The sequence below is a fragment of the Telmatherina bonti genome (genome assembly GCF_933228915.1).
Source record: "Telmatherina bonti genome assembly, chromosome: 11".
NCBI classification, from domain to species: domain Eukaryota; kingdom Metazoa; phylum Chordata; class Actinopteri; order Atheriniformes; family Telmatherinidae; genus Telmatherina; species Telmatherina bonti.
The window spans coordinates 19,740,435-19,762,903 of NC_136629.1; the positions used below are offsets into that span (position 1 = coordinate 19,740,435).

The 22,469-nt window shown below is 40.0% G+C and overlaps 1 protein-coding gene across 7 annotated transcripts; it reads right to left on the bottom strand.

Moving 5' to 3' along the window:
• Positions 1–724: 724 nt before the first annotated feature.
• On the bottom strand, positions 725–22,264 carry klc1b (kinesin light chain 1b). 7 transcript variants are annotated; one of them, XM_079248982.1, is made up of 17 exons: positions 22,220–22,264; positions 15,528–15,798; positions 14,705–14,935; positions 14,169–14,247; positions 13,549–13,777; positions 13,300–13,387; positions 12,654–12,755; positions 11,913–12,086; positions 11,232–11,331; positions 10,077–10,129; positions 9,768–9,835; positions 9,536–9,644; positions 8,961–9,113; positions 8,710–8,760; positions 2,430–2,554; positions 2,192–2,249; positions 725–2,087 (listed from the first exon to the last, which is right to left on the bottom strand). In XM_079248982.1, exons 2-17 carry the CDS (start codon positions 15,774–15,776, stop codon positions 2,013–2,015), a joined length of 1,944 nt encoding a protein of 647 aa, XP_079105108.1. In that variant the 5' UTR covers positions 15,777–15,798; positions 22,220–22,264; the 3' UTR covers positions 725–2,012. The 7 variants fall into 7 exon arrangements, with proteins under 7 accessions (XP_079105108.1, XP_079105107.1, XP_079105110.1 ...); XM_079248981.1 differs by having other exon boundaries at positions 14,169–14,250; XM_079248984.1 differs by lacking the exon at positions 8,710–8,760.
• Between the last annotated feature and the right edge of the window lie 205 nt (positions 22,265–22,469).

Sequence of the window (22,469 nt, forward strand, 5' to 3'; positions counted from 1 at the left end):
GGAAATAGGGATAATTTTGCTTTTACAGCTTCTAACAGATAATCTCCAGAGTAACTGGCTAAAAACAAAAAAAATAGACATCCCAGTAGACATTAAATACACTAGCCGCTACCCCAGATTGTGGCCATTAGAGAAATTGTGAAATCACTTCAAGACTATTATAACCGTTAGCTTCATCTTGGTGTCTTAAGGGTACATTTCCAGGGTAAAGGATTCTAAACAAGATGTGCCAGCTATCCTGATGACAGAAATAGTGATATTAGCTTTAAGTACGGTTAACAGTGTCGGTAACTGCATTGGCGGTTTGTTCTTTTGGGGTTTTTCTCAGGTGAGTGATCCTTTGACGTGGCGGAGGTCTGGGTGCTTCTAGTGTTGTATATTTGCTGCTGTCAGGGATCCATGTCATATTACATGACTAAATTCCAGTCAAGCTTCACTTGTCATAGATGGCCTCAAATTCAACTTAATGTGCTATTTTCATACCAAAATCTCCAGTTCTATACCACGGTGCTTCACAGTTGGTGTGAGGTGTTCATTGTAAAATAATAAAAAACAATTACCTGATTTTGTGTTAACGGAAATTAACAATGTCATGTGTGTTGTGTTTCACAACTGCAAAGAAATGACAACTGTGAACAGAAAAGAGCTTTATTCATGGATGCACACCAGTTTTTATAGTCATGTATTTATCATACATAGGGTTGTTAAAGAATATGGATGTAAACTGATGCAAACTAAACTTTTATGGTCTGACGCCTAATTCCTTTAACAAGCTAGTTTTCTAAACAATGTAATGATTTCTGAACATATGATCACTCTAGTGCTTACACATGCTTACAATGAATGAGATGAAAACACAAAGGGGGGGGATAAAATTACTTATTCCAGTTCTTTCCAAAAGATTCACTGAAATGCACAGCCATCTGAGAGTTGTGTGAAAAAGAAAAATCTGTCATCATAAACCAATCAAGTAAACAACGTTGTAAGATGTGCTCACAGCTGGCAACTCCAGCCTGCAGAGTTGAAATAATTTGAGGCAGAGTCTTGCATGGCACAGATTATTCAGAAAGATCAGCCTGTTTCAAGTGAAACAGCTCAACTATCATATTTTATTTATACACATAATCTAAAAAGTTTGAGCATTTTTTTTCTTTCTTCCCAGGCTTCTAAGACCAAAGACGACTCAGAGTTTACATTTGTTTTTCGTTGCAAAGGAAGAGACAGAGATCAGCAACATTTACATCACAATAAAAAAGAACTCACTTTGATCTCAAAGCTAAAGCGATTAAAGCAGCATCCTTTTACAGTTAAAAGTCCAAAAGCCCATGAAGTCACATGACCTAAAATCATGTCAGTAGGACAAACATTTCACCCTGTACCCCAAAGCTTACACAGATGCCTCACACTGCAGACAAATCTCAACAGGCAACAGAGATCCCATTAAAACAACAACGATTGACAGTGTTACTTATGTTGGCTTCATATTATGTTGTTTCAAACCCAACGTGGCCACTTATGAGTGAAAACATAAGAAAAATCTACGGATTATATTTATTTACATATAAAGTATTGAATGGCACAGGAAGACAAAGTCACTGAGGAGTCAAACATCATGGGAAATAAACCAGCACAGGAGACTTTATGGCAACAGATCAACTCAAAGTGCAGAGTCATGATTATGAATTAATGGGCAAAGATGAGGTATGTGTTTCAAGCCACATTTAGGAGGCACTGAGGTGACGTTCAAATCAGGAAGATGATGGTGGAAACAAAGTGGCCATGTGGAAGACGATCTAAAAACAAAGTGGAGTAATAACACGCTACTTCTACAAGAGTTCCACTTGAAACCAGTGAATCTCTGTGATCCGGGGAGGAAATGTATCTTTGGGTCAGATGCTGACAGTTTTTATGGAGAAAGACTGCACGAGCCGATGCAGTCTTGTAGTGTTGCCGGCTCTCTACGGGTCGATGAAGAGATCTGCGGATGAGCGCGTCGCCTCCTCACCAGCTCTTCAGTTTCCAGTATAGAGGTCCACTGTGCTGGAGCTCAGGCCCCGGCTCTCCCTGAAGTTACTGCCTCCTCGGGTCTGTCAGGAAGCACAAGACCAGAAGCGATGTTAAAATGCATCATCCTGGAAAAAAAAACAATCGGCTGAAATTATATTTTACGTCTTTGAATAAAGCCTTTCACCTGGAAGGACTCGTCGCTGGTTTTGTTCAGGTAATTCAAGGAAGCAGCTCTCTTCATGCTGGTGAAAGAATATCAAGAATGTTCGCAAGATATGCAACAATGATTTCCAAACTACTAATAGATGACCAAAACATCAGTTAATAAAACTGCTTTCTAGACATTAGATTGCTTCCTGAGTATTGGTGGCAATAAGTGGCTGCTATTCAGCCATTTTTTTTGTAGTTCATTTGGTTATTACTTGGTACTACGAGGCTCAGGCGGTCCGTTGCCCTGCAGTTTCTTCACCAGCATCTCACTGCTGCGACGTAAAACCTCTCTGAGCTTTCCCAGAGAACCGCTGCGCTGGAGAGACCCACTGCCATCCTGCAGACACACACACACTCATCAACTCATCGGGACACTTCAGAAAATCTGCTCATTTATTGTTTCAAACTCTTGAAAACGTTTGTCTGAGAGTCATCCTGCAGGCACAGAGGACGATCTTAGATTAGGTAACATTGAATTGTATCTGTAAATATGCAGAAGATCATACATCATTTTTTACTGTAAATTTTTTTTTTTTTAATTTTCATCCTGCAACCAGAATCCAAACATTCAAATAAGTCATCCATTAAGCAAAGTTCCTACTGTGGAGCGGCCATCCAAAGGTGTGTGTGTGTGTTTTTTTGTAATACTCTACTAGAGTGTCAAATGTACTGACAAACAGGTAGCAGTTGATATAAAAATGAACCAATTCATGCTTTTTTTCTGGAAAAAAAGCAACACATGGCAGGATCTCTGCAACTTTACTGATCAAATCTTTATTCAGACCCTAATTAGCTGACACTTATGTGGTAGCTACGCTTTCAGGGTCCACATACAACAAAGTCTGTTGCTTTTCTGTGAGTTTTAGTCTATTTATTCAACAAGACAATGTGTCACTTTTCAGAAAGTTTAACTTTGATTTTTTTTATATCAACTAACTAAATGATTTTGTTTGGTAATATAACTATCCATCCATCCATCCATCCATCCATCCATTTCTTACCTGAGTAATTATTAACATAAAAGCTGTCATGCACCAAGTCATTTTAATGACGAACCAGTAAATCCAGTGCATGTGCATTCCTTTGGCTTTGGTGGGGCCTGTAAACATATTACTTTATAAGCAGTGTTTGTGGCGTGATCATGCACTACCGATGTATTACCAGCAGGGGGAATTGTGGGTAAACATACAGACACTGTCGAGGCTGCTGAGAAATTTCTCCTTCTTTGTGTCACTTTGCAGCCCTGATCGACATAAACAATCTCAGATGTTTTGTTTCCACTGGTGAAACTTAGTGTCTCCATCAGATTCAGAAAAAAGACACACTTCACAAATGAAAAACTTTATTTGAGAATACCAACAAGTGTTGATGCAATAATCTTCACAATGCAGAATGGTAAATATAATGCAGTCCTACTTGCTAAGATAGTGCTTAAAGACCTTACCATTGACTGTTTTTCCACTTATGGAAACAAAAGTCACACTATATATGTCAAGGATAGACAGTTCAATAAATAAGCATTCCACTAACACAACAATATTGGCATAATTATGTAGTGAACACAGTCATTTCTTTTGTTCAGGGTTGCATTAGAAGTATATGTGTACTCATGGGAAGGAATGAAGAATCAAGGCAAGAAGCATACCGAGAAGCTGTATAGTGAATGCACTTGTCAAATCTACAAATACAGCCTACCATTACACTCCAAAGATGTTAAAGTCATTTACATTCAGTTAGTTTAACATCTGAAATAACATGTTGACTGTGAGGAATCACTCGCACTGTACTTTTGGTGTAAAAAAGAAAAGACATGATTCACCAAAGTGACAATGTTCCACTGTGTAAGAAAAAAAGGCAACACACTGTTAAGCTTTGTGTGTAAAATACAGTATCCATAGTCAACGTGGGCACTGTGACTGTATTACTGAAACATACACAAACACACAAAAGCTACAGGAAAACCTCCAACATCTGTCCAATTACAATGCTAGCTTGTACTCGTACACCTACAAATTGAGAAAATTTGGGTTTTACATCCCCAGATTTCAAAATCCAATATTATTATCTAGCAAGCTCTCAGGTGGCTGGTATTTGTGCTAAACGCTCCTGTTGGTCTCTGATGTCATACCGTCTTTATAGCAGCAGCCAGTGTTGCAAATTCCCTTTGTACATGTGAGTTACTTTGTGAGTTACCGGCACAAGGACACTGCAGCTGGCAGGAACAATTTGGCAAGAAATTGCCATGGCAACTGCAGCTTGCTGTGATCTGACAACAGCTTTGGCCTATCTCATGTTGGCCTTTCTAGTCTTTTACAACATATTACTGCTTTTATATTGAGCCAGAAAGTACGTATTTGAAAAGCAAAGTTTAAAAAAATGTAAACAATAACCATTCAAAAAACAGAAAATCGATATAGAAGAAAATAAAAGGCATCGTTCCCTTCAGTTTTCTTGTCAACCAGGCTGCAGAATCTTCATGTCAAACTATACAGTACCAGTCATGGCATTTAATCACAGGCATCAGTTAAAAACCTTTAACACTAAAAATAGCAGAATAGATGAAAACTTATATAAAAAGAACAATACAATTATGGTTAAATGGAGGCAACAAGCTGACAACTAGTTTTGAGGTCAACTTTCACTTCTTGGCCTTGCTTACTTGGGTCAAACTAATTCTGGGTGAGGCTATAAACTGCAAATAGTTGAAATCATTAGATAGTAACATTGATTCTACAGTGTCTATCAGAGGATAGATCTGAGTAATGTCTGAAGCTGAGGACATTAGTAGACATGTAGACATTAGTAGACATGACATCAAAGACAACATTAGCTTCTTAGTTTAACCTTCTTCCAATAATTAACTTACCAGCTCCTCTAACTGAAAGAAATCTGCTTGCCCCTATAGGAAATTTCAGACGGGTGCCGATGAGAGGATAAGGTGCGAGTGACTTCCTCACAGGGAAAGATTACACACACACACACACCCACCCACACACATATTTACGTCTTTTAAAGTTATGTGAGAGAAAGAGCTGAAATAGCATTTGTTGACAGAGGTTAGTGACAGGAGAGGATAGAGAGAGAGTGAAAGAGAGAGGAGAAATCGAGCAGGGATGAGAAGACCAAACGCCCCAGCAGTTGTCAGACGAACTAGGGACAGAGGTGACAACCGGAAGTGGGGGGGCTTTCTGAGTCTCTGCCGCGGGGGGCACCGGGAATGGTAGAGGAGCTGTTGGTTTGTTGGGACAAAGGAGGCCAGAGGGAACGACAACACACATCCCTTTGCTATTGTGTTTGGGGAAGGAGAGAAGGATGGAGGAATAATCTTGATGGCTTAGGCCTGATAAAAGAGAGAGAAAAAGAGACAAAAAAAAAGGGCACATATTGTAAGATTGAGAGATCTGAGCTGGGCTTCCTATGCTAGACACCAACACCTTGGCAGATCAGATGCTTGGCTGTTCTCCACTACACCTGTACTGTCTTTCTGTACACCAGTACAGTACGCCAGTAGCATTAAGCTACAAAATTTGTAATACGAGTGGTGTGGAAATGCTGCAGTATAACTGCATTTCCCTATGAGAAATGAAAGCTGTCTTACAAGCTGCGTGTCAGATGTGCAGTAGGTAGCTGGTTGCAGACTCAGCTGTTTTTGTTTCCTCCTAGGGGTGCTGGAAAGCTTAAACTTGGCATGCGTTACCCAGCCAGTGACTTTGCACTGTAGACAGGGGACATCTGCAAGTACCAGCACTGAAATGGGAAAACTATGTGGCTATTGCACTGATCTTGAGATGTGCATTAATCTGAGAAACATAAATATTTGCAAAAATAAAATTTGTAGCTGATTAAAAAAAAAAAAGGTTAAATCCTTCTAGATTAGCCTAAACTCAAACCATGTTCCATTATCTGAAAAGATGACTAACTTCTCATGAGTTACATCAATATATAAACCCACCCAAGCTTATTGTGTCAAGAATTCAAAAGGGAGAGTACAATCCACTGAATGAAAAGAGGAAATTTGACTGACAGGCTGATTGGTTGTCATGGCCAGAAGAATCAACAAGAAAACAGGTTATTATGACAAGAAGAGGGGAAAAAGCAAAAAGATGAAGACTGGAAAGCATGCAAACTACCAGGCAGTGGATTAAAGCTGATGGCACCAAGCGGCTGCAAACACACACAGTCAAATCATGCATTAAAAAAAAAGAGTCACTAACAGATGGAGATAGTTTACCTGAATAGATACAAGCTAAATGTCAAACAGCAGTTATTTTATATGTGATAGCTCCTTGTTTACCTGATTGTTTGGACAAATTAAATGAGCTCTTAGTGCTTAAATTACTGTTATCTTAGACCCCTCTTATGGAACCAGCTCATTATGAGGGTTCTGGAGGAAGACACCCTCTCTAGCATTAAGATTAGTGTTAAAGTCTTCTCTTTTGATAAATCTTAAGAGTAAGGGGTGGTTAGGAATCCTTTATTTATGGTGCCATTGAAACAGAGCACTGAGGGATGTCCATGATGTACTGTGCACATCCTTCCCCTTTTATCTCTTTGCACTTTATTTTCCATGTATACACTTATTGGGATCATTAACTTAGATTCCTCCTCTAAGGTCTCCATGGTCAAAAATTGCAGTGTCAGCTAGTGTCTCTTTCCTGTCCTCTCCACATCAACCGCCTGACGCAGATGGCTGCTCTCTGAGCCTGGATCTGCTTGTGGGTTTTTCTTCCGTTAAAAGGGAGCTTGTTCCATTTCACTGTCACCCGTCGCCCACTGCATGCTACGGATGGGGGGCTGAATCAAAGCCAAGATTCGATCCAATCTGTTGGTTTAGCCTTTTTTTTCTATGAACTAGCTAGTATGACTACTGATTGGATGACAGTGGATTGGTTGAAATCTGTAAATTTCCCTGACATACATATAAAGTTGAACTGCACAGAATTGAAATTGTTACCGAGATTATTAGAAACCAATTAATGATCTCATTTAGACAGTGTACACACTTTCTATGGCCTTGTTTCAGATTTTGAGAGTTGAAAACACAGATGAAGACATGTTCAGACAACATTATATGGAATGTGAGCTGAAGCTCAGACATACAAATCAAATAATTGCTCAATAAAAGTCCAAAATCCAAAAGTGAACAGAGCATTCAAATTCTATTTCCTAAAGTTACATGATTGCAACTTTCCAAATGAATGGATGGATGGCATTTGTTAAACTTTTTGTCAAAAGTAAAGTTACCACTGCAGCTTTAGAAAACAATAATCCAATCACACGGGACCATTTTCCCTCCTTGACTGAGTGGACTTAATTTTTCTAACTGTGACATGGAATATGAAATGCCAGTGCTCCCAGCATGCCGTCACATGTTTCAAAGACAGACAGACATTCACTCGGATGAATACACATCTATTTGCTGCTGTGAGTTTTGGGATTCTTTATGAGCCAAAGTGTAGAAAAAAGCCTCTACATTCACACAACAGACCTGCAAATAAAAAACCACACACACCCTTTCTACTTAAAAGGGAGCAGCAGACACCAGGTTAACAGACATTTCTCAGCCATGTGGAAACGCGTGAATCACACACAGTCAATTAGCGCGCGCGTTAAGAGCGGGCCTAGCAGGCTGGCACATGCATGTTTGGACTGGGTTGGTGCAGTGAGGCATGGCTGCTTTTAAGTGAGTGGAGAGGCACGAGCTCAGGAGAGGCATTCCTGACAGCACAACCCTACCCTCTGGTTTATGCAAGATTAATAATCTAGTGTTGCTTCCAAAACTGCAAAGCTGTTCCATATCATGCTTTAAGCTTTTTTTGTTAAAAAAAAAAAGAAATGGGTAACAAGTCAAGTTTAAATGCTCGGTGAAAACCCCATGAATAAGTGGAGGGAGGTTGGGCATTGTGCACCGGCTGCCCGAGACCACCACTGAGGGTCACAGGAAGTTTCTTATTTGCTTTAATGGTAGATACACAGGACAGACTACCAGAGGCTTCACATGAGCTCTACCACCGAGATCCAGATGTATGAATAATAATTTTATATGCTGCCAGGGTGCCACAGACTGAACTCGGGCCTTTTTGTTATGGGTTTACTTGTGCAGAAGCATTGCCAGTAACTCAACCACTCATTCACACGAGACACAGGGTTTTTGTTACAAGCAATGACCTCCAAAAAACATAAACGGAAAAAACACAGTCAAAAGCAAACTGGAATGCTGTCCTAAAAAAAAAAAAAAAGAAAAAAAAGTAGTGAGCAAGTAGTGAGCCAAGACACTCAATCAGCGTTAAGGTTTGTACAATGTAATTCCACGTCAACTTCATGACAAAATATGGCACATCTGGAGGGAGTTGTCGAACTGGTACAGATACACTGTCACTGTTACAGTAACATTCTGATGACTGACATGTTTGTGATGATGGCGACCATATAAATCAGGTTATGCAAGTACTTCTGTGCAGTTTCACCACAGTAAAAATGGGTCATCCTGACCTTCCTGTGACGTAGATGCTCTTCAGCAGCTTCCTGACATTCTCCCATTATCTAAGTGAAGAAGCCAAGGGTCAGCTTCCAATAAATTCATCTCATCTTTTGTTAAATAACAACTTTCTCTCTTCTTCTTCTGTTAATTTATAGGATGCACTGTACCAGGACAAATTCTCTCCAATGTTACTAGCACAACCTGGTTTTTTCCTGCCAGGCTGCTGGCCATGTTGATTATACTTTAGTGGATTTGTACTCACCCCGTTCCACTCCACGCCCATACTCACTTCCTCGCCGGTCTCAGAGCCGCTCTCGTACTTAACGCTAGTCAGGCTATCCCTACTCCTCCGCCTGTCCCCCTCCGTGTCCTTGAGGATCTCCACCACACGTGTTTGATTGATGGGGTCGATGCCCTGATAGGTACAACACACAGGGGCGGCAAAAACACACACAATCACTGGGAGATATTAGCTGATGGATAAGGGTGGGAGTACAAAGTTTTTATGGAGGAATTGGAGTGATTTAATGTTTCCTGTCCCGTTAAATGCAGTCAAGCGCTGTCCCAGAGACAAGCAGCTATTTTAAATGACAGTGAGGCTGTGAGATGGGTGTGATGTTAGGGAAGAGAGGTGGAGGCTCTATGGGAGCTAACAGAGACAAACCACTTACTGTGTTGCTCTGGATCCATAGCAATGTGGGAAGAGGGAAAGAAATATCATGAGATTTGCTGTCCTAACAGTGGGTACATGTTTCAGAACTTCATAAAAATAACCCAAAATAGTTCATGTATTGGCATGCAGAAATCAGCACTTTTAAATCAGAAAATGTTGCGGACCTGCTTGCGGGACCTCGTGGCACACTCCTCCAGGGTCTCAGCAGCCTCCAGTTTGCCCTGTCGGCGGTACAGAGCACCCAGGTTCCTCAGGGTTGTGTTCACTGTGGGGCTGGAAGAAACAGATCTAATCAAACACCATCTGACAGCCGAAACACGACGACGACAAAGAAGAAGTCAAGAATATTATTCATCTTTTGTTCATCAGGTGTTTCTATTAAACTGTGGCTCTCACCTGTTGACTTTGCAGGCCTTGTACCAGCCACCGTACTCTCCGTATGGAGTGTTGTCTCTGTGCTTGCCCTGGAAGTAAATCAGAGGAAGAAAAACAGAGTTGTGGTTCAAACTGGATCAGCAGCATTTTTGCTGTGTTTACATAAAACTTATGTTGTGTTTAAGGCATCGTGCTGCAGCAGGACTGCATTTCACTTTTAAGTGAATCCTTTTCTTCTGAAATGATGCCCTTAAAATCCATTAAACACATTTTCTGTCTGTTTTGCTTTTACTGGCAGTGACATGAGGATAACCTCAGGATGCCTCTCACCTTGCTCATCTCCTCTCTTTCCTCTGCATGCATCCAGATGGGTTTGTTCTCAGCTGCAGACAAACACATGGAGACAAGGTCTACATACTGGAAACCAGACTGCAAAACACTGACTAGGAAACTGGAATTGGGTCACAAGGTGAGCTGCTTTATTAATCTGCGAACTCCATCTGCGTTTTGCAAGGGAGAATTTTATTTATTTTTTTATGTTTGGCTGGTTATTTGTGACACTTTACAATAATATACATCCAGAACACTGAAAAGTTGGTTTGGATTGAGTTAAAATGTTAAAGAGCTATAATCCAAGGAGATAAGGTAGGTCTAGATGTAGTACTGAACAGTGATTCTGATAACATGAAAACTGAATTAGTAACATTCCCGATTTAAACAGTTTTGAACATTTGGAATTAAATAAGTGCAAACATGAAATAGTTGGAGCAAAAGAAAAATGAACAGTTGTGATAAAAACAAAAAACAGGAGCGTTATTATCCAATGAAGGACAAAGTATATTTTACAGATAACTTTGGCCACGTTCAGATTTTCAGGTGATTTGAATCATATATTCTCTCATGTAGTGTAAATGAATAGAAATTCACCACAACACAGAAAGAACTTTAACATAAACTTCAAATTTTGCTTCATTTTATTTTTCAACCTGAAGATTAAACATTAAATCTGAGCATTGTTGTCATCCTGAATTAAAATACAAGTCACTCAGAAATGCGTGAGATGTCTTTTTCTCAGAAGATCACTTTAATTATTCAAATCTTTCCACCCGGTCTAGGAGGAAAACTAACAAAAGGTTTCTGAAGCTTAGAGAAGACTTCAAACAGGCAAACTTTTTCTTTCTGTAAAGATGCCTTGATTCCTCTGAATGCTCATGATGGGCACCCTGCTGAGAACGGCTTTGACCATTTCTCCATGACAGGCTGCCCACAGAGCTGCAAGCAGCACATGTAAAGTTAAAAGCAAGAGATAAAATGTATCCATGCATTCTGAAATGCAATTTAATGTAACCAACCAAAACGTTCCTTGTAATAACTTTGTTTATTCATTCATAAAAAGTTGACAAAAAAAAGAAAAATCTCCACCAGAAGGACTTCACAAACATGATCTGCAATCCGTTGTTAGCTTCATCCACTATGAGGCCTTACCATCAACAGATCCAAACTCTTTCTCATGAGCACGAGTCAGAATCTCTTTGTACAGAATTTCAGCCTCCTTGTATTTCCCCTGTTTGAGGAAGCAGGATGCCTGAAGAAAGAAACAAAGGTAAAAATTTTATTCTCGGGTTGGATGATATGAGAGCTCTGCTTCAAAATGTGCACTCTGAGGACGTCACAGCAGTACGCAGACAGATGCCATGCAAACAGTGGCTCAAGAAGCATTTAGGCCCATTTAAGCGCGTTGCAGAAGACAGATATGCAGACAGAAGGTCCGTTTGCTCTCTGCCCTGCATCAGGTATGTGCGTAATTTGGTTAGTTTTCAAGGGGCTTCGCTATCCGTCACTAGATGAAGAAATTGAAGCAATACCACTGCCGCTGTCCTGTACAGGGACAGGACAGCAAGCAGAAAGGAGGACCTTGGACAGCATCAACACACATGGCAATAGACAAAACATATAATAACTGGATACTTTAAAAGCAATCTAAATGGCTACATCAATTTCTGCTGAAACAGTAACCATAGCGATTAAAAAAACAAAAAAAACCCCGTGTTTACTTTTGTACTGACAGCTCAGAAAAGACTGGAGATTGCATCAAAATGAATGGTGTAATAAACTATGAAAAAACATACAACATTAGCTGTTTAGTTAACATAACATGTTTCTCACCAGGTTGTTCTTGGTTTTGGCCACATTGGGGTCATCTGGGCCCAGCCTGCATTCATAGATCTCCAGGGCACGGCAGTAGTAATATTCCACTTCCTCATATTTGCCCTGGTTCTGGCACAGCAGAGCCAGGTTGTTCAGCTGTTTGGCCACATCTGGGTGGTCCTTCCCCAGGACCTGACCGAAAACCACAAAGAAATGTTAGGAATTAGAATTTCAGATTGTCTTTTGTCTCAACACTGATTGCTCCTCCTGCATCTCTACCTTGTGTAGCTGCATATCCTGTACTGCTTCCGCATGCCTGCTGCAGGCATTAAAGAGATCAAATAAAAGGCTGGCTGATCAATAGCAAGGCTACAGAATGGAGCCTTTAGGCATGAGAGACTCTTTGTACCCTGCTGAGTTCAGTCGTTTGTCATATCTATCCATCCACCTCTCCTACCTCGCTCCCCCAACGCCTGCTATCCATTTTCAACTGTGCTCTCAATTAAACCCTGCAACTCTCCACCAACAGGGGAATGGTCTCTGGTGGAACATCACAAGCAATCTCAGAAATTCATTCCCCGTTTTGGCTATTTATAGTAGATCGTGTTACAGTAGCTTCAACCGACATTTTGGAAATATTATCACTGTTAATTACTTTATTAAAATGAACCAATTGCTCACTAATTTAGCCTTGAGATGAGGCCTCAATAGCAGTGCCATGGACCTTTCCACAACCTGAAGTCAGGGGATATGACCTACCTTCTCTCTGATCTCCAGAGCCCTCTTACACAGGGGCTCGGCCTCCTTGTACTTCCCTCTCTTTCCATACAACACAGCCAAGTTGTTCAGCGTTGCCGCGACCTGGACACACACAGAAACAGGAAACCCAATGAAAGCCACTCCTGCTTTGCTTTTCTTCTGGTAGGTTATCTTTGCAACTCACAATGCACCTGTTTTCCCCCACTGATCAAAGAACTATCCCAGTCTTAACTTATAGATACTGCAAAGCTGCAGGATGAGGGGCTGAGCTTTAATAGCTTCTTTTATGCTTTTAAAAAGAAGTTTTAGCATAATATTGTAAACTGTTATAAATTGGTTCACAAGGCTGAAACACCAAAGGCTTTCCATGTTTACCCTCTGGTGCTTATAATCTGCATGCAAGGATTCTGTGCCTTAGTCCATGCTGAATGTGGGAGGAGACACTGAGCAGTAATGATTGATTACTTCATGCCTGTAAGCACATAGTCAGACATCCTTACTTTAACAGAGGGGGAAAATCCATTCAGGCTGACGGTGCAGAACATACAGGAGCACATTTATTGCCTCCCTGTTGAGTCTTGACAAATATGAACCAAAACAGGTGCCTGTAAAGTAAAATGGTGCCCTAACAACTTTGGAGTCTTACAGCTGGATGGTCTTTGCCCAGGGTTTTCTCACGGATGGATAGCGCATCGTTGAGCAGATGGGCTGCCTCTTTATATTTGTTCTGATCCCTGTATGAAAGAGACGCATCAAATGAAAACACAGAATCAAACAACAAATATAAATGTATAACCAAATGAAAATACATGAAAATTCATGAAAATAAAATAAAAAATTTTAAATGAATACATGGATAATAAAATGACCAACAGAAGCTTAAATTTTTTCTGACCTATAGACCAAGGCCAAGATGTTGAGCATGGTGGCCACATCAGGATGGTCATGTCCAGATGTCTTCTCCAGGTCCTCCAAAGCTTGCTTGCAGAGGGGCACCGCCACCTCGTACCTGCCCTGAGAGGCATACTGGATCACCAGATTGTGCAGGGTTCTCAGGCGGGCTGGGATCTCATAGCCACCCTGTTGGGCTGCAGCCACAGCTGCACTGTTATGTTGGTGCTGCACTGTAAAATAGAAGAGCCACACGCAGAGAGCAATGGTCAGTTTTTCAAAGGGAGAAAACTCTCCAGACAACACAGCTGAGTTTAGATAATAACTTGATTATGGGTTAAGTTAGTTATAGCTTACTGGAACAACACAACACTATCTCCACAATTCCTGGACTTACCCACAAAGAAATTTTTTGTTATGATGAAATAGATGTGATCTTAATCACTGACTTGTTAAAGCAGCTGTGATTCATGAAGTCCTTATACAATTAAAAAGGGCCTGCTAAACTCCTGCCCACTATGTTAAAAGTTACTCTGATTGCAAAACTGTTGCGTATGGATGACGCTTTAAAATGTCATGCATTTCATGTACTCCTGACCTTCCTCTATGAGCTACTGTACTTACTTCCTTGGCCATGCTCCTCCTCATCATTGGGAAAGAGGTCATCCAGGGAATCCTTTGGTGTTTCTCGGTCCTTCTCTTCCTGCTGAGAGGATGAAACATTATATAAGCTTATCGGAGTAAAGGGGCCTTAACATCAGATCCATTTTCCCCCTTACAGCTTGCAGCATAAATTGGATTTTCAGGTGAAACTACACCCACCCATATCCTGGTAAAAGCTGAAAATATAAAAACTGCTTCCAGAGCAGGAACTGAGACCCATAGACTCCAAGCAGGTTGGGATCCTGCTGAGTTCAGCGGTTAGCAGATGCAAGCCAATACAGCCCCTGCTTCTTACCAAGAATATGGTAAGAAAAAGCAGTGAATTGTGCTGCTACCCCATCAAATAAAGATGAGCAATCATTTATTCATGTCAGCAAACAAAACCATTTCTGTTTTCATGTTATGATGATAATATGACACTTTCCTTGGCCACCTTAAATCAGTTTAATTCTTTTGCCAAGATTGAACCAAAAAATCACAAGTCACACTCTACTTACAGTTGGTGAGACATCTTCATCATATTTTTTGAGCTGGTTCATAAACTCCAGGTGCTTCTTCTCCTCCTCCAGCTGGGCCACGTTCTGCTCGCTCTTCTGCAGCTTCTGCTGGGTGTTGGCCAGCTCATCACGTAGCCACTGGTTCTCCTGGCAGAGCCTTCTCACCTGTGCACGCAGCTTCTGCTTCTCAGACTCCACTGCATTCAGGTGATTGGACAGGGCCATCATCACCTGTGGTGGAGACAGCATTGAGGAGCAACGACATTTAACGGGACCAAACTGCAGAGTAGCACCAACTGGGGCTGATTCTGAATGAATCATGATCACCACACAGGCTCAGTATAGAATGAGGAAGCAGAAACACACAAAACAGAAGACAGATTGTCGTGGCACTTTGTTTTTCTTCATTACCACCACTTTGAAGTCAGTCTAGCAACTTTGTATTTGAAACGCTGGTAAACCAGTTCTTCTTTCTTTTAGTTTTAATCAGAACAAAATAACAAAATTTGAGCAGGATCACACGGTCAAAAAACTATGTTGCTTCTAATGTCTTTGGCTTCAATCTGACTAATTAGCAGCTTCTCAGTGCCGTAAGGTTACTTAAGAAATGTAAAATTACACATTGTTAGCAAATATAAACGTTCAGAGCTCAAAATCCTTTTAAATATTTTTATCTTTCCTTTAAATGATAATTTGTAAAATAATGAATTTGACTCCAACACAGATGTCTGAATGAACATTTTGTGACATTAGAAATAAATGTTTATTCTTTTTTAGATTAAAACAAGAGAGTCTGAGATGTCTGAAAAACAATTTGTCTCACCTGTGCCTCACCCAGACCCAGCTCAATCATCTCCACTGACTTGCGGAGCAGATTAGACTTCTCATGAACCAGGTTGGCCTCTTCATCCTTCTTTAGGCACTTGATGGTCTCCAGTAGGCTGTGGAGGATTGAATTGTGCTCGTTTTTCAGGGCCTCCAGACCCTGGATCACCAACTTGGTGTTGGAAATGATCTCCTCCTGAGAAAGCTTCTCAAGCTTCTCTTCACGTGGATACACCATGGTGGACATTTTCTCTGTAGCTCAAGGAAACCTGGAAAAGATTTGAGATAAGACAGAGTGTTATGGCAAGCTCGCGCTGTGTGGGAATTTCTAACAGCATTACTGATGCTGAAATGACATTTTTATGATATGCAATTAAGCTGTGCTCGATTATTTCACACTAAAATGAACAAAACTGATTCTGAGAGCTTTTTAGCTTGGTTGAATTGAAACGGTCAAAAAAATGCCACATTGCTTTTCCTTTTGGTGATTGATTGTATCATTTCAGGAAGAGACCCTCCCTTTGATGCTGACAGATTCCACGTCATTCCTGCATTTCTCTAATACAATCATCCTCAAGCACTGAGGCATCTATTAGGGGAAGCTAAAGATTTTTTTTACTGCCAACAGCTAAGATGATGGATTAAAATTTTATAATCAGTATACTGTATGTCAGCATTTCTTTCATGCAAGAAAGCTGCACATTAAGAATGCTTCCAGCTTGATTATAAAAGGAAAGAAAACATACTGAAGAACATGAGCTAGAACCAGGTTTATAGAATTATTACGCTGAATAAAAGGCCACATACAGAGTTAAATAAAACAGTAAAGGCCTGCATGACACGACAGTGAAAGAGACCGAAGGGATTTGGCACCTAAAATAATCTGGAAGTGGGGCTGCAGCATGCAGTGTAACCCAGCACACACACATAGGCTGCAGTGGTGATGCTTTGTGGTGCCAGCCCCCACACAGAGGCCAGCCATGCTCAATGAGACAACAAAGAGAGAATGACCTGACAGTCGCCACAGCAATACATCCCAGCAGCTGACCAACTCCCAGGAAAAAAAAAAAAAAAAAAAACCACCCTCAGACCTCTTAAAGTATCACATTTAAAAATTATACCAACCCTTTAGTGAGAGCATGGAAAATGTGCCTTTTTCTCCAAACAGTCTGAATGTAAATGATGACTCATAGAACCGCATCACTGTTGGCTACACTGAGCAAATAAGAGCACAAAACATGGTAACGCCTGTACAACTGGGATCCAGGCAATGCTGGACAAATTTGTTGTGTATTTCTGCAGCAGTGGCGCTGAAGGGTTAAGGATAAAGGGGCTTAAAGTAATATAAACCAGCTGAGAGCCATCTGCATTCTGAAAAATAGGAAACCATTATGAAGTCTCTCCCTGCTATGCCATTTGCATTTCTGCATGTGTCAATTAAAGAATACTTCTGAGAAAAACAGCTTACAACAAAACAGCCATTTGCTGAGACAGCAGAAAACATCATTCCAGGGTTGTTTTACATACCAAAAGTTAATATGAAAGACCGGTTTAAATTTATTTATTGGGGTTAGCTGATTGCTGGGTAGAGGATCAAAGCTGTAGCCATTACCACATAATCTTATATAGTTTGTTTTCCATTAGTTAATACTCTCTAAAATATAAAATCCATCACGAATAAGTAACAGCATCTTAAAATACTTTCCTTTAGAAATAATCCACCACATGTTCCAATCAGCAAATCGGAGACTAAAACACAAAATGAGAACAGATGCAGATGTAGAACCGCACAAATGTTCTGTTTTTTTTTTTAAAAAGGACTCACAACTGTGAATTTCTTTTAAAAATAATTTCTGACCACCTTCTGCTGATTTGCTTGTTTCAACATCCATGTGTTTAACTGGCAGAAATATGCACAAGCCATTCAACCAAAGCTGTAATTGGTATCCTGTAATTGCGTTCTTGTGATGTTGTGCATGTCATGTTATATCTAATTACGGCTGGGCTCTGACAGGAATTATCCAACATACTAATTTGTATCATGAAAAACACTACACCCAGACTGAGGGCAGCTACTGTATACGGCTAGTGAATGTCAGCTACCCTCTGGAAGTGAGCTGTAATCGGGATGACATTGGTGCCTGTATAACAAGAGCTGGATGGGCAGCAAGGCAACAGAGGTCAACACATGTTGAGTAAACTATCACTGCTGAGTAAATGGGAACACAAATAGGTGCCTGCTATCAGGTTAAATCCAGTCAGAGTGTCTGAAAATATAAGATTTACATTATAGGAAAAAGAAAGACTCGTGTACAAGTCATTTACTCGTTCAAAACCAGATAACGCTGCTAAAAAACTTATGAAAAGTAGGCAGGATCTGTAATTCACTTGAGCAGTGATAGGCGAGTTGCACATCATCCTAAAAGACGCTGAAGACCTTTCACCAGCTAAACAATCCTGTATCGCACAAAAAAAAAAAAAAAAAAAACCAAGGAGGAACTGCAGCAAAGAACCTGCTCACCGAGATAACCATGAGATGAGGAATAGCATTTCACAATTACAAATTACTTCAACTACTGTGTGGTGACATGCACTTTTACCAGAATAATTTCTAAAGTCATCAGATTATCATACTTTTGCCTTCCACCGAGAGAGATGGTGAACTTTGCCAAAATTATCTTGAAAAATCCCAACCACTTTAAATTGTTGACACCTGTCACAAACATGAACTTAGAGATGTGTTTAAGAAAACTTATCTTATGAGGTGGATGTTCAACACTGTTTTCTGAAGGCTGTCTGTCATGACATGCACACATTTTGTACGCCAAAAACATAATGGCCAGAGGGCTTGCAGTCAGCAGTTTAAACATGCAGAATAATAAAATGGGCCAAAGCTCATCAGCAGGCAGGAAAAAACATGTTCTAAGCTAAACTTACATTAACCTGGATATATGACATCAAGAAACTATAGCTGAACAAAGAACAGTGCCATTTCTTTACATTTAAATGATGCAAATGCCACAAAAAAAATGAACTGAGCCTTATTTGCATAGTCAAAGAGATGCCAGTTTCAACTGTGCATTTGTTGTGTTAACATGCATTTATGCTCATAGCCTATAAGCATAATATGTATAAGTGCTGAGGTCAAACTGAAGTCAAAAGGATTATGAGACCCTAATATTTCTCTTTCATTAGATATGGCAATAAAGCTTGTTGCTTGTCTGAACATCATATGAAATGTCCTCTTTCAAAGATCAAAGATATTTGCATATCAGAGAGCTTATTATCCTGTCGAGTAACTCTAAGTCTCTCTCTAACACCTGTATGGATAAAAGGACTGAGTAGCTGGGAATACACAACAGCAAATAAAGAAATGCTTTCATGTCAGCCAGCATCACTTCCAGGATGAAATGCCCAAACACCTGTATCAAAGACCTCTTTTCTTTCGACAGCAGTAGTTAATATTTGTCAAGTCTTTATGGAGATGAGATAAAGTCCATCATCTCTGATGGTTTTCCCCTTCAAGCAGCTGCCATAGAATTAATCTTTAACATTAACACTTTCTCTTAAAGCTTTACTTTTTAAACCGAAGGTTAAAATTAAAGTGTTGATGGCACTGAAAATAAATATAAAACTACAGGAGAATAACAAAATGAAATAACCAATGAGCACTGATGCATGAAGTCCAAGGTACAACAATTCTACTGAGATGAGTTGCAGTGTTTTTGGGAAAACATCAAGCTGCATTTATAATTAATCGGTCACACATAATATCACACAGCATGACATTTTTGCTTAGTTTGTGCTTTTATCCAAATGCCCTAATGATGAGGTTAAGATCTAATAAAGTTCAAACATCATGCACAAAAAACAATGGTGTTGTCTCAGTGAAAGCAAAAAGTAAACACGTAGTATTAGCAAGCAAAGTATTTTCAATAAATCCCTCAGTGCATAGCTTCTTGGCCTGCCTTTTTAATATGCACACAGCACAGATAAGACATAGTCCACTAACAGATGTTTCTGGCTCTCAGCAGTACTTTGCAACAGATGGACTATTATACAAATTGAGGCTTCGGAAACAAGGTTTTACAGTTACCATATTATAGCTTTCTGGTAAAAAAAAAAAAATGTATAAAAGGTGCATAGAAAACTTTGGTGAACACATCAAAATGAGAAAACATTTCCATGCTGCACTCATTTGCATTGCAAAGTAAACTAAATGGTTGCTGAAGGCTTAAGGCATCCATCATTCATGCTGGCAGTGTTTTCAGCAGCTCCAGTGTACTGAATCAGAAAACAAACCTCAGATTCAGCAGCAGATCAGAATGTCATAGTCTGGGATGGAGAAAAGCTGAAGAAACAATATCTGCTCCTCTAGCAACAGTGATACACGCCGGCACAAAGTATAATAAAATCACCGTGCTTATCCAAAGGCATTCTTTTCCCAAGATAAAAATAAAAAATTAACGGTTAAACAGACGCAAATGGAAATGAAACAGGAGAATAATGAATGCTGATGCTGCAGAGAGGGAGGAGGGAGGGAGGGAGGGAGCTGCCTGCAGGATGGTTGTGACCTTCCCACTGCTTCGTCAGAACAACCAGCATCAGCTCAGGGTGCACATTAGGAGACAGGCCCGCCCACAGCGGGAGGAAAAGACAAGAGTGCAGAGGAGCAGGTTGGATGGGGGAGGGAGCCAGCTCTGTTTTTCTCGTCTATTCTCATCAGACAAATATAGAATAACCTCAATGACACCATTTAAAAATGCAATGATGCAGATGCCACTAATTCGCATGGCGTAAAGAGGCAAACTTAAAAAAAAAAATCCCTCCTCAGGTTGGATTTTTAATAAATTAAACAGCCCTGCAGAGTTTCTGGCCATTTATCACCGCATGGCATCTGCAGCTGAGAAAATGACAACAAAAAGATAATAACAAAGACAGCAACGCTAAAGGCTTTGATGGTATAAGGATATAAACACTTCTTTATTTAAACATATCTTCAATCTTACTAGGCAAATAAAACATATTCAATTGAAAGAAAAAAATATTTACAAATCTTAAAAAGCAACAGATGCGCCGTTTTCAACACTTTTAGTTAGAAAATAATGAAAAAACAAACAAACAATAACCTTACATATCCCCCTGGTTTAATAAAACCTTGCCATGTGTTAATTTAATTTTATAAGGTGTGAGACGGACTTATGAAAATAAAGGGGTATGAACAACAGTAAGCAGTATTAGCTATTTACGAACAATGATACATCTTTATAGGACTGAAAACAGTTGTTGTCAACAATATGTGGGGCTGGAGATTACTTTTATGGGTAAGTCAGATGACTGCACCTTGCAAAGTGCTCAAAGGTCGTGTAATACTGCAGCAATCCCAGCACTTCTACCCAAGAAGTCAATATAGCTGCCTGGGAGCAGAGAACAGAGTTATGAACGGCAGTTTTATGTTTATTTAAAATGCTTCATGGACTAGCCAGAGCTACCCTTCATTAGTGTATTTAACAGAGGCCAGTGCTGAACATCACCAAACTACTGGTACATATGACTTTGATTCAACTGAATTGTGCTTTTGAATAAACTTTGCCAAGTAGCAAATTCTTCCACCTTTATAGCACTGCTCTTTTAAATTAGTTAAATTATTTGATTTGTGTTTTAGATGATCCCTTATAGTGACCTAAACAAGTTTTACAAAAGGGTGTTGTTACTTAAGACTTGCATTAAAAGACTGAAATGACAGACACGGAAATGCATTTTCAATCGACCTGTAATCTGACACAAACAGATCATTTAATCTAGACCCATTTCCAACAAAAACATGCAGTCTGTGTCACTGACAGACACAAAGAGACAGGCATCTCGGAGGGTGTGGCAAAGCTGAAAGAACCACAAGGGAAGTGCCAGTGGCACTGTCCACAGTCATCCATCACCCTACGAACCAGCTGCTGGTGGGCTCCTTCCCCCTAATGGCTGTCTGAAAAATGTCTGCATGAGTGTTTCCAAAGACAATTGTTGTTAAATAAAATGCCCTGCTTAAATATAAATCAATCTTAAGATTGATAATATAAAGTATATATAAAGTATATATATTATATATATATGACACCTGTGTCTTCAGCAGTTCTCTAAACTGTGACAAAGCGAAATGAAGGCTTGACGAGAAACATGAACTCAGGGTGATTACATGTCAACGACTCCACACGACCTTTGATAAAAGCTTCATCACTTGTTATAAAACACTTTAAAGCACCAAATAGCAGATCAGGTTGCATATAATTTAATATAAAATGCCTCCTGGAACCGCATTCATTTCAGCTTTAGCTGAACACAACGAGGCTATAATATGCTGACTTCTTCCACTTAATTCAGAATAAAACACGAAACCTTATTACTATCCCTGACATCATTCACACTGTAACTGGTTAAAACACCAGTAATGCAGCCAGCTTCATGGTGGAGCTCCCAGTCTGATGTGTTTGCTGCTCCGCTCGGCAACTGGTTAGCTTCGGCTAACCAGTTAGCATCACCACTCCCTAACTAGTTGCTGCGACTTCCCGCTATTAAAAGCGCAGAGCTTAAAAACTATAGACATACAACTTTAATAAAACAGTTTATCAACAAAGGTCCATATACAATGTTCTCACAATCCTAATCTTTGTTGGTGAAAAGATATTTTTCACTTACCGAGAGCTAGGACTGACGGCCGGCTCAGCCCCTTTAAATCCAAAATGTCTCCGACTCAGAAAGTTTCTCCCACAAGCCTTTGCGGGTGATTTTATATGCGGTGACGTCATGTTATGTTTTCGAAGATTTTGTTGAATGAAATCTATCTATCTATCTATTAAAGTAACTTTTGTTAGAATTTGCACAAATCTTACTGGACTGACATAAATTATATTACAGTAAGGCAAGGCAAATTTAATTATGGGGTGGG

Bases quoted from the DNA above. Each gene is read 5' to 3' on its own strand.
- klc1b (XM_079248981.1), bottom strand. From the start codon at position 15,776: ATGTCCACCATGGTGTATCCACGTGAAGAGAAGCTTGAGAAGCTTTCT. The intron at 14,251-14,704 runs GTAAGTAGAGTG...TCATCCTCTCAG, and splicing joins ATGAAGATGTCTCACCAACT to CAGGAAGAGAAGGACCGAGA. The intron at 8,761-8,960 runs GTGAGTACAAAT...TTCTTCACTTAG, and splicing joins TGGGCGTGGAGTGGAACGGG to ATAATGGGAGAATGTCAGGA.